Source organism: Chiloscyllium plagiosum, unplaced genomic scaffold (assembly GCF_037043375.1).
Source record: "Chiloscyllium plagiosum isolate Xiang-an unplaced genomic scaffold, Cpla_swu_hap1 HiC_scaffold_38, whole genome shotgun sequence".
Taxonomy (NCBI): domain Eukaryota; kingdom Metazoa; phylum Chordata; class Chondrichthyes; order Orectolobiformes; family Hemiscylliidae; genus Chiloscyllium; species Chiloscyllium plagiosum.
In genome coordinates this window covers 84,198,784-84,211,254 of record NW_028270176.1, presented here as the reverse complement: position 1 = coordinate 84,211,254, position 12,471 = coordinate 84,198,784, and the positions used below count along the sequence as shown (strand labels likewise).

Here is a 12,471-nt window from a genome sequence, read left to right as displayed (position 1 = left end):
CAGCATCAAGTCAGGTTTCAGAGAGAGTCGGAGTTGGGGATAAGTTACTCGGCCGTCGTTACTGCTATTTATTATAAACTCTAAAAGTGTCGTAAGTCATTTACTTGAGCCGTTTTCAGTAGGCAGTTTGGCCTTTAAGATCTCTTATTTAAAGAAAGGAGAAAATAATCTTTTTTTTCAAGTGACAGCGTTGTCACACACTTTAGATCCCTGGCCCTTTACTTCAGGGGTTTCAGCGATCGGAAGATCACATGAGAGGGACAAATACAGTTACAAGGATGTGTCTCATAACTTCTGAAACACCCCTGTCCATGGACCATCACATGGGACATACCGGGAAGTGAACAACAGCCTGACACACACCATTTCACTGTTTCTGAGCTGCACAATGCCAGCACTCGATACACTAGAGAACCATAAACAAAGGCCAGGGAAAGAAACAGAGGGACAGAAAGATTCACATTAAAGACAGAAAGAGACAGTTAATTAACTGAAAAGATGTTGTGGAAATATGGGGAAAAAGACAGGGCAGTGGGACTAACTGGAAAAGTGAGAATCTTCGAGAGTAAACTGAAAAGAATGAGAACATTGAATAAAGGCATTGTCAGATCAGCTGGAATGGTTTGTTACATCAAATTCAGAATCTGCTTGACAGAACACCAGAAACAACATAAACTGGGACAAGATGACAGCCCAGCATGGAGAGCTGTGCAGACCATGCTAGTGTGTTGCTCAGTAAACTGCACTGTCTGTCCAGCATAAAGAGTATTGCAAACTTTACTATCATATGCTAACTATACTCGCATCAAATTGCTACAATGTCGACAATGAGAAGGTCTGCTGTGTGTGTATTCATCAGAGACTGAGGGAGTGTGTGTTTGCGCGCGATTGGCGTGGTTGAATGCAAAACTCATTGTTTGAGAAGGAACGCACATGGAGGAAACTATTTTAAATAAGAACAACTGGCAGGCTTTTTGTTAATCAACAGAGAGAACGAGAGACGTTTCATGGACAGATACGGTAAAGTTTGAGAATGTCAAAATAAAGGTATTGCCAGAAAAAAAACCAGCAATATACATCTGCGTGCACATGAGTGACAGACGGATAGGAGTTTGGTGTGAGTTCGAATCAGATTTGCTTCGGCAGGTTTGAAGCCGGGAGCGTCAGCAGCAGATTATTGGCTTCATTAAGACTGTGGCTTCATAGCTCAAGGTTCAAACAGCAGATGGAATAAACCAGTGAGATATAGTCTGGGGTGGTGAGAATTTCAAGTCAGAAATGGTCAGGATATGGTGTCATGAATCAGCTCATGGTCAAAGGGATCTCCCACAGCTGTGACTTGTCTGCTTCAGTCGCAGATATTGGCCAGGGATGAGATGGAAACAGTGGAAGGAAGTGGAGTTTGTAACCAGAACAGTAGAGAGTGACCTCCATGCTCTTAATATTTAAATAACAAAGGCAATGATACAGTAAATTGCAGTTCTCCGCTGGAACAGAATAGGTCAACATAGAGAGTAACAATGCCAGCTCAGAGAGGGAGACAGTCATTGAACACATTCCTTTATGTATTTAGTAGTGGTCTGTAGAGTAAATATCTGGAATGAGAATTTCAACAGGAAAATAATAGTGACAAGAAGTGTAGACTATATAAAAGAACAGTAATACAGTCACAACCTGTTTTTAGAACAAAAAAATCTGGACGTTGACACTTACCAGGAACACCAACGATAGCCAGGAAAGGATAATAAAAGTTTTGAATAATGAGAAGAGCGTAATAGATCCGCCTAGATAATGACAACCAGTAATATGCAGAAAGACGCCAAACATAAATGTATAAACTCCTGTCTATTGTTGGAACTTGCCAGCCTAATGTTCCCATATTCTGATATATTTTTGGAACATTCTAGTCTAATGTTCTCAGATTCTGATCCATGTTTGGAACATTCCAGTCTAATGTTCTCAGATACTGATCTCTCCTCCCCCTCTCTCTGGGTCTGTTGTTCTCTATCAGTGCTGTCTGTGATGTTCCCGCTCATGTTATGGGATACCACATTTAACGGCGCCCATTTATCATTAAAAGATGGAAACACTCCACTGGGATAATTAGAATCCATGGAGATTGGCATTAAGCACAGTCACTGAACAAACACTGGGAAAATTAGCAAGGCTACGACAACAGATGAATGGGCACCGCAAAACAATCAACTGACAGGAGTGTTCCCTCCCAGTTGGGAAACACTTCAGTGGTCCCAGACATTCAACCTCGGACCTTCTGGTGACCATCCTTCAAGGCGCATTTCAGGACAGGCAGCATAGAAAAGTGGCCGAGCAGAAGCTGATTACAACTTTCGGTACCCATAGGGAGGGCCTGAACTGGGGCCTTGGGTTCATGTCACATTGCAGGTGACCACCATTGCATTATACACACACACACACACACACACGTACTCCTATACACACACATACGTACAGACATATATATACGCAGACACGCACACAGACACACACGCAACCTTACAGACACACACACTCTCACAGGCATCCGCTCAGAGACTTAGACCACTCTACACTCATGCACACACATATACACTCTCTCACTGATACTCAAGTCCCCCCACCCCAGACACACACACTCACACTCCCACACTCACACATGCACTCCTCACAGACTTCAGACACTCTACATCACTACACACACATATACACTCCCTCTCACACTCACAACCCCCAACCAAGACAAACACACACATACAAACAAAGACCCACATGCAAACATATATTTTGTGGGGTGAATTTGTACTTGCAGAGTTACATTGTACTTTGCTCAAAAACTGCATGCATTCCTGTAGAAATCTGAACTCAAAAGCTGCATGAATTCATGTAAAACTCTGTTATCTTACTTTTTAGATTAGAGTCAATCTAAAGATTATGGTATAGACAGAGAACACAGAGGCTAACAGCTTCAAAATATTGTCTAACTAACACTCGTTGTTACTGCTAACCTGAGAATGAAACTTTAAAAGAAAATGGTTTTGTGGTAGACACATGAAAGAAATGAAACTATCATGATATTCGAACAGATGAAAGACTCAACAAACAATCAAGGTATTTTTCAATGTATAATTTCAGTTACATTACACTGTAAATTTTTGCGATAAATTCTGTGCCTTACAAGTGTGTCCTCCACTATCACCCGATGAAGGGCAACGCTCTGAAAGCTAATGTACTTCCAATTAAAACTGTCGGATGAAAACCTGGTGTTGTGTGATTTTTGACTTTGTACACCACAGGCCAACACCGGATTCTCCAAATCATGACTAAACAAACAGGCTCAGTTAACCAGTTCCACACATCATTTTTCATATCACTATAAAAGGGAACATTTACCGGGTTTGGAAGGAATGGATGAGGGTTGCTGAGGGATAGACCAAAGATTTTTAAATGTTTTGCATCTTTTTTTAAAACTTGTATATGAGAGTATTAAAAGGCACTGCAGTGGTCTATATATGTTCCACTCTGTTTATGAAAGGACGCAGTTATAAAATAACAGATCGGTTGCATAAAAAGAAGTCAGGTAGGCAAGTTTCTAGATACCTTACCCCAAAGTATAATATTTATTGACCAGTATGAGGCTGCTCCTGGTTTTAAGTGCCCTGTTATCAAATCCTTTTATTACCTTGAGACAGAGCATTGAGATTGCTGCTCAGCAACAGGCCGAAGCATTTCTGTCTCTATGGGCCTCTTACAAATGGATACGAGAAGGCCATTCAGCCCATATTAGCCTGTTGCTACTTGAAAAGATGGAAATCTAAAATATTGGCACATTTTGCCGACAGAATCATTCAAAACGAAGAGATGTGTCGCTGCAGCTGTATGAGGTGTTACTGAGAGGGCACCTGGAGTACATTGTGTTGTTTGTGTTTCTGTAACTGAGAAGGGATGGACCTCCATCAGATACAGTTTAATGGCTGCTCATAATCCACGGGTTGCTGCGTCATTTAATGTCTCGGGTCTGTTATACAAAGACAGGAGGAGGCCATTCATGCTTTCCAGTCTATTACAGAGGGCCACGAGGAGCCCATTCAGCCTCTCGACCCTGTTATAGAGGGGCAGGAAGTGTAAATGTAACTTTCAAGTCTGTTACGCATAAATATTAGTTTTAAATTAGTTTTGGAATAGGAAAGACCTGATGTAAACATTAAGGTTCTAACTTTGAATACGGCCAACTTTGAAAGAGTTAGGCGAGCCCTGTGAAAGGCTGATTGGAATACCCTATTCACAGGTAAAGGGATGGTTGGAAAACGCAAGGCCATCAAAACTTGGTTTCAGTGAGTCCAGAGCCAACGTGTTCCCATTAGTGAGAGGATCAAGGCTGGTGGGTGCGGGGAGTGCTGGATGTCTAGATATATTGATGGTCTGATCAAGGTAAGGAAGGAGGCATATGTCAGATAAACAGAGCTGAGATCAAGTGAATCCGGAGAGGTGTGTAAGGGCAGCAAGTGTACAGTCAATGGGGATATCAGGCCAGAAAAATGTGGACAAGGGATGGCTTTAGAAATACGGTTAACGAGGCATTGAAGAAATTATACAAATCCTTTAATGTGAAAAGATTAACTAGGGAGAGAATAGGGCCCCTTTAAGATCAGTAAGGCTACCTATGTATGGAACCACAGGAGATTGGAGGGATACAAAACAAGTATTTGTCCTCAGTATTTAATGTGGAGGAGGTTACAAGAGCGAGAGAATGAAGAAATATATAGTGTTACCTTGAAAGTGTTATATTACAAGGACGTGGTGGACATTTTAAAACACATAAAGGTGAACAAATCTCTGGGACCTGATCAGTTGCTTCCCACATATTTGTGAGAAGATAGAAGATAGATTGCTCAGCATTTTGCTGATATATTTGTAACATTGATTTCCACAGGTGAGGCATCAAAAGACTAGAGGGCTGCTAACATAGTGTTATTATTTAAGAAAGTAAGGGAAAAACAGGTAACCATAGATCGATCAGCCTGACGTCAATGGTCACGAAATCGTTGGAGGGGATTTCGAGGAAAAAGATCGATATGCATTTGGAAAGACATGGACTGAAGAGGGCTTTGTAGATCACATCCCACTGACTTGGTGGAATTTTTTGAGGAAGTGATGAAGATGATTGATGAAGGCAGGACAGTGGATGTTGTCTTTATGGAATTCAGTAAGAAAAGCAAAATGTTCTGCATGGTAGACTGGTTAGCAAGGTCAGACTGCCTGGAATCCAGGGAGAGCTCGCCTGTTAGATCCAAAATTTTCTTGAATATTGGAAACAGGGAGTGACAGTGGACATTTGTTCTTTAAACTTGGAGGCCTGTGACCAGTGGCGTGCCGCAAAGATCAATAATGGGTCCACTGCCCTTTGTCACTTATACAATCATTTGCATTTGAGTATATGAAGTATGGTCAGTAAGTTTGTAGATAATACCAAATTTGGTGGTGTAGTCGACAGTGAAGAATGATCTCTCAGACTATAACGGAACTTTGCTTTGGTGAGCCGAGGAGTGGTAGATGGAGTTTATTTTAGTTAAATGTGAACTATTACATTTTGGCAAGACAAATCAAGGCAAGACATATAGGTAGGGTTATGACGAAAGCTGCCAATCAAGAAGAACTCCATCGAAATTATCGAATTCCTACAGTTAGGAAATAGGCTTTTCGGCCCATCGAGGCCACACCGAACCTCTAAACAGTATCCCACTGGACACCCCCGACCCTATCCCTCTGAGCTTGCATTTCCCATGGTTGATCCACCTCGTCTACACATCCCTGGGTACTTCACGCAATCTAGCATGGCCAACCTACCCTTACCTGTTTATCTTTATACTGTCAGAGGAAAACATAACATCCGGAGGAAACTCATGCAGACATGGGGTGGATGTGCAAACTCCACACAGCCAATCAAGGATGGAATTAAACCCAGATTGCTGCGCTCTGAAGCAGCAATGCTAGTCAGTGAGCTGCTGTGTCATCTTGTGGTGCAGGTTCTTCGTTCCTTGACACTGCCGTTACAGGTAGATAGCGCCGTGAAAAAAGGCACTTGGTGATCTTCCCTTTTTGGTCCGTGCTTTGAGTCTAAACATTTTCACTACATGTTACATCTGTACAGGACATTGGTTTGGCCACTTTTGTAATACTGCCTTTAATGCTGGTCTCCCTGCTGTCGGAAAGATGTTGTGAAATCTGAAAGGGTGCAGAAGTGACTTAAAATAATGTTGCAGGTGTTGGATGGTTAGAGTTACAGGGAGAGTTTGAATAGGCTGTGACGATTTTCAAGCGTTGAGGCTGAGGGGTGACCTTAAAGACGTTTATAAAAGCATGAGGGGCATAGATAAGGTAAACAGTCAACGTCTTTTACCCAGGATAGGCAAGTCCAAAATTAGAAGACAAAGGTTTAAGGTGAGAGGAGAAAGATTTAAAAAGGAACATGAGGGACAACATTTTCACACAGAGACTACTGTGTGTATGGATTGAACAGCTAAAAAGAGGTGGTGGAGGCAGGTAGAAGTACACCATTTAAAAGGAATTTGGATGGATACATGCATGGGAAGTGTTTAGAGGGAGATGGGCCAAGTGCTGGCAAGCGGGACGAGATTTATCTAGTATATTTGGTTGGTACGGACGACCAGACCGAAATGTATTTGTCCGTGCTGTACATCTCTGAGACTCTATTGCCTCTTGAGTGTATAACACAGGAACAGGAGGAGGCTATTCAGCTTCTGAATTCTGTCAGTCAGCTTGTTTGTTCAATTGCTGAGAGTAAAATACAAAAATACATCATTCAAATTTTGACGGTGTTTTACAAAAACAGGAGAAAGGCTTTTAGTCAAGAGAAGCTGTAAGGAATGTGAAGAGGCCATTCAGGCCCTCAACTCCATTCCACAGGAGCAGCAGGTGAGTGGAACCTGTTAGTCAGTAGCAGGAAGATGACGTCTATTTTCGCAAACCATGGATCAGGAGGCAGTCACACAGCTACTCAAGATTGGGACACAGGAACAGGATGCAGTCATTCAACTGCTTGAGACTGTGACACAGGGACAGGAGGGAGTCACTCAGAGCTCGAAACTGGGGTACAGGGAAATCTGAGGTTAGTGAGGCCCCAGCATCCTGTTGTGCAAGGACAGCAGGATGTGACTCACTCCCCTCCAGTATGGGACACTGGGAGAGAAGGGGAGTTTGCTTGGAACAAATAGAAATATATGAATAGGTTGCATTAGTGGTCCATTCAATCCTGGCCCAACATTCACTAAGACCACGGCTGATCTGATTGTGATTCCCTCATTCCATTTTACGGAGACGCCCCTCTCTGCAGCCTCTGCTCCGTTTCTTGGTCATGTTGCAGACTCAGATGCTGCAACAACACTCACCATGACTCATCCAGAAGGATGGGTCTAACCGGATGAGTCAGGATTTGAGGGGTCCAATGACAAGAATGAAAACACAACGTAAAGGTATTGTCAGATGTTTCGTACTCTCACATTCACAATCCAACTCGCATAACCAGCCCATCCATGACATATTCAGGATGGAGCACTGTGTCGATCCGGCTCGTGTACAGCTGTATGCAACCCAGCAATGTCCAGAGTGAAACACTATGCAGCCCACACCAATGCTTGATCTAGAACATAGAACATAGAAGAATACAGCGCAGTACAGGCCCTTTGGCCCTCAATGTTGCGCCGATCCAAGCCCACCTAACCTATACTAACCCACTATCCTCCATATACCTATCCAATGCCCGCTTAAATGCCCATAAAGAGGGAGAGTCCACCACTGCTACTGGCAGGGCATTCCATGAACTTACGACTCGCTGAGTGAAGAACCTACCCCTAACTTCAGTCCTATATCTACCCCCCCTTAATTTAAAGCTATGCCCCCTTGTAATACCCGACTCCATACGCGGGAAAAGGTTCACACTGTCAAACCTATCTAACCCCCTAATCATCTTGTACACCTCAATCAAGTCACCCCTAAACCTTCTTTTCTCTAATGAAAACAGCCCCAAGTGTCTCAGTCTTTCCTCATACGATCTTCCTTCCATACCAGGCAACATCCTGGTAAACCTCCTCTGCACCCGTTCCAGTGCCTCCACATCCTTCCTATAGTATGGCGACCAAAACTGCACACAATATTCCAGATGCGGCCGCACCAGAGTCTTATACAACTGCATCATGACCTCAGGACTCCGGAACTCAATTCCTCTACCAATAAAAACCAGTACGCCATATGCCTTCCTCACCGCACTATTTACCTGGGTGGCAACTTTCAGAGATCTGTGTACATGGACACCAAGATCCCTCTGCTCATCCACACTACCAAGTATCCGACCATTAGCCCAGTACCCCATCTTTTTGTTATTCTTCCCAAAGTGAAACACCTCACACTTAGCTACATTGAATTCCATTTGCCACCTTTCTGCCCAGCTCTGCAGCTTCTCTATATCCTGCTGTAACCTGCCACATCCTTCCTCACTGTCAACAACTCCTCCGACTTTCGTATCATCCGCAAACTTGCTCACCCAACCTTCTAACCCCTCTTCCAGGTCATTTATAAAAATGACAAACAACAATGGTCCCAAAACAGATCCTTGCGGAACACCGCTAGAGACGGCACTCCATGAAGAAACTTTGCCATCAACTACTACCTTCTGTCTTCTTCCATCCAGCCAATTCCTAATCCAAACCTCCAACTCACCCTCAATGCCATATCTCCGTATTTTCTGCAGTAGCCTACCATGGGGAACCTTATCAAACGAGTACTAAAATCCATATATACCACATCTACCACTTTCCCCTCATCAACCTCCTTCGTCACCTTTTCAAAGAATTCAATAAGGTTTGTGAGGCACGACCTGCCCTTCACAAAACCATGCTGACTATCCTTGATCACATTATTCCTATCCAGATGTGCATAAATCCTATCCCTTACAATTCTCTCTAAGACTTTGCCCACAACAGAAGTGAGACTCACCGGCCTATAGTTACTAGGGTTATCCCTACTCCCCTTTTTGAACAAGGGAACCACATTTGCTATCCTACAGTCTTCTGGCACTACTCCTGTAGACAAAGAGGACATAAAAATCAAGGCCAATGGCTCTGCAATCTCCTCCCTTGCTTCCCAGAGAATCCTAGGATAAATGCCATCAGGCCCAGGGGACTTATCTATTTTCACCTTTTCCAGGATTTCCAACACCTCTTCTCTACATATCTCAAAGCAATCCATTCTACTTATTTGTGACTCAGTATTCGCATCGACGACAATGCCCTGTTCCTGAGTAAATACTGAAGAAAAGTATTCATTCAGTGTCTCCCCAATCTCTTCCGCCTCCACACGCAACTTCCCACTACTATCCTTGACTGGACCTATTCCTACCCTCGTCATTCTTTTATTCCTAACATAGCTATAGAAAGCCTTAGGGTTTTCCCTAATCCTACCGACTAAGGACCTTTCATGTCCCCTCCTTGCTGCTCTTAGCTCTCTCTTCAGGTCCTTCCTGGCTACCCTATAACTCTCAATCGCCCCAATTGAACCTTCACGTCTCATCTTGAGATAGACCGCCCTCTTCCATTTAACAAGGGATTCCAATTCCTTATTAAACCACGGCTCCCTCGCACGACCCTTCCTCCCTGCCTGACAGGTACATAATTATCAAGGACACTCAATAGTTGCTCCTTGAACAAGCTCCACATATCATTTACACTCTTGCCTTGGAGTCTACTTTTCCAAGCCACACATCCTAAGTCATGCCTCACCGCATCATAATTTCCCTGACCCCAGCTATAACTCTTGCCCTGTAGTACACACTTATCCCTCTCCATCACGAGAGTAAAAATCACCGAATTATGGTCACTATCCCCAAAGTGCTCACCTACCTCTAATTCTAACACCTGGCCTGGTTCGTTACCCAGAACCAAATCCAGTCTGGCCTCACCTCTTGTTGGCCTGTCTACATATTGTGTCAGGAAACTCTCCTGCACACATTGAACAAACACTGACCCATCTAACGAACTTGAGCCAATCAATATCAGGAAAGTTAAAGTCCCCCATAACCACCACCCTATTACTGTCACTCATCTCCTGAATCACCTTCCCTATCCTTTCTTCTACGTTTCTAGGACTATTGGGAGGCCTGTAAAAGACTCCTAACAGGGTGACCTCACCTTTCCTATTCCGAACCTCAGCCCAAACTACCTCAGATGGCAAGTCCTCATCCATCGTCCTTTCCACCACTGTAATACTACTGTAATACTTATTGAAGAAGGGTTGCAAAGAAAAGCCTGGGAAAGATAGACAAGTAGGCTTCGCATCTGTTTTCAGTAAACCGCTTGGGAAGCTTCTGAGAAATAAGATATGCATGCATTTGGAAAGACAGAGTTTGACTAGCTTTGTGCGTGGTGGATCATGCCTTACAAATTTTGTTAGAGATTTTTGAAGAAGTGACCAGGAACGCTGAAAAGTGCAGGGTGGTGGACATAGTCCATATGGATTTCAGTATGGCCTTTGATAAGGTTCCACATGGTAGGTCGCTCTGGAAGGTTAGATGGCATGGACGCCAATTTAAACCTGCAAATTGGTGACACAGTTGGCTTGACGTCATGAAGCAAATGGCTATGGTGGAGGTATGCTTGTCAGACTGGAGGCCTGTGATTAGTGGAGTGCCTCAGTGGTCGGTTCTGGGCCCATTGCTGTTCGTTATCTTATACCAATGATTTGGACCAGAGTGCACAACGCAAGGTTAGTAAGTTTGCAGATGACTCTAAATTAGGAGGCATCATTTACAATGAGAAACATTATCATAAATTGCAGCAGTACCTTGGTAAGCTGAGGAAGTAGGCTCAGAAATAGCAATTTGAGTTTAATACACAGAAGTGTGGCGTCTTGCATTTTGGAAAGTTAAATCGAAGTAGGATTTCAATGATGAATTTGAGACCCTTAAGGAGTGTAGTGGAACAAAAGGACGTTGGAGATCAGGTGCACGGTTGTCTGAAATTTGAGTCACAAGTACGCAGGACAATGAAGAAGGTTGTTGGCTAAGTGGTCTTCATCAGCACATTGCGTATTGACGTTGGGACGTTATGTTGCAGTTGAACAGGATGTTGGTAAGGCTGCAGTTGGAGTATTGTGTTCAGTTTCGTTCACCTTGCTCTCGAAAGGATATCATTGAACTAGAAAGAGCGTGGAAAAAATTTCGAAAGATGTTTCCTGGGCTAAAGGCTCAAAGTTATAGGCAGAGGTTGGACACGTTAGAACTTATTTCTTTACAGCATAGGAAACTGAGGGAATTCTTATAGAAGTGTAGCTCTTATAAAATCATGAGAGGCGTGCATGTGGTGAATACTTCAAATTTTTTTCCAAGGATGGGGAATCAAGGACTAGCGGACATCCATTAATGATTGGAAAGGATAAAAAATAGAAAAAAGAAACTGAGGGGCAACCTTTTTACACAGAGTGTGGTACGCATATGGACTGAGCAGCCAGTGGAAGTGATTGAGGTGGGTACAATAACAACATTGAAAAGGCATTTGGATAAATACACAGATAGGAAAGGATTCGAGGGATACAGAGCACAGGCAGGGAAATGGGGTGAGTGTTGATTGACATTTTGGTTATCATGGACCAGCTGGACCAAATGACCAGTTACACTGGCAGTCTCGTGCAGTATGACTGTAAATGAGTGTGTTTTGGGGTGGAGACAGGGTCGGGGGGAGACTGAGAAAAAATGTCATGCAAGGATATGTTCACAGGTTTCAGAATGCTGAAATGAAGACATTTCGATCGTATCCTGCAACATGGGTCAGTATTTCGAAGAATTATGAGTGAAAGGGATATTGCTGTGAGTTCAGGCGATGCAGAGTTTTGGATGAGCATTTGGTTCTGCAGCTTTGTAACTGGGAGTGAGGACAGCAGGGTCTTTGCCTCACTGGACTGAATCTGACAAAAAAACTGTCGCAGTTACATTTTCATTAAGTGTGACAGAGGGGTTGTCTGCACAAGGCCGAGCTAGTTTCCTGGTGGTATCTTACCAAACTCACTTCATTAACTACCCACCCCACTCCATAGTGTCCCCCTCATACAATGCCATCCCGATTCTCCAATCCATCATGACTGGAGGTACTCACCATCGCCGGGAGGCCCCGGATATTCTGTGATGCCTGGCACTTGTGCCATCTTAAAAAGGCCATTGGGTACACGGTTGTGCTTTCTCAATTCAGGTCTGCCCTGCACAGTTTACCTCGAGCATGGCAGCTAAGGGGAAATTACACCACGGATTGTCAACGGGGGCACAGAGGTCCTGGTAGATGGGCTAGTACAGAGGGGGACCATTCTCTTCCCAGAGGGATCACACCACCAGACCCACCAAGCATGGTCTGAACTCCTCACCCAGCTCAGTGCAGTGTGCGGTCTGAGGAAATGTCCAGCAATACAGAACAAGCA

General features: G+C 43.7%; 1 protein-coding gene across 1 annotated transcript in view; it reads right to left on the bottom strand.

Moving 5' to 3' along the window:
* LOC148139715 (putative G protein-coupled receptor 139) overlaps nt 1-12,204 on the bottom strand; it is a 100,951-nt gene extending 88,747 nt beyond the window's left edge. The window contains exon 1 of the mRNA XM_087980961.1: nt 12,156-12,204. Coding sequence (XP_087837087.1) covers nt 12,156-12,204 — 49 coding nt within the window. The remainder of the gene's footprint in view (nt 1-12,155) is intronic.
* Nucleotides 12,205-12,471: the final 267 nt, after the last annotated feature.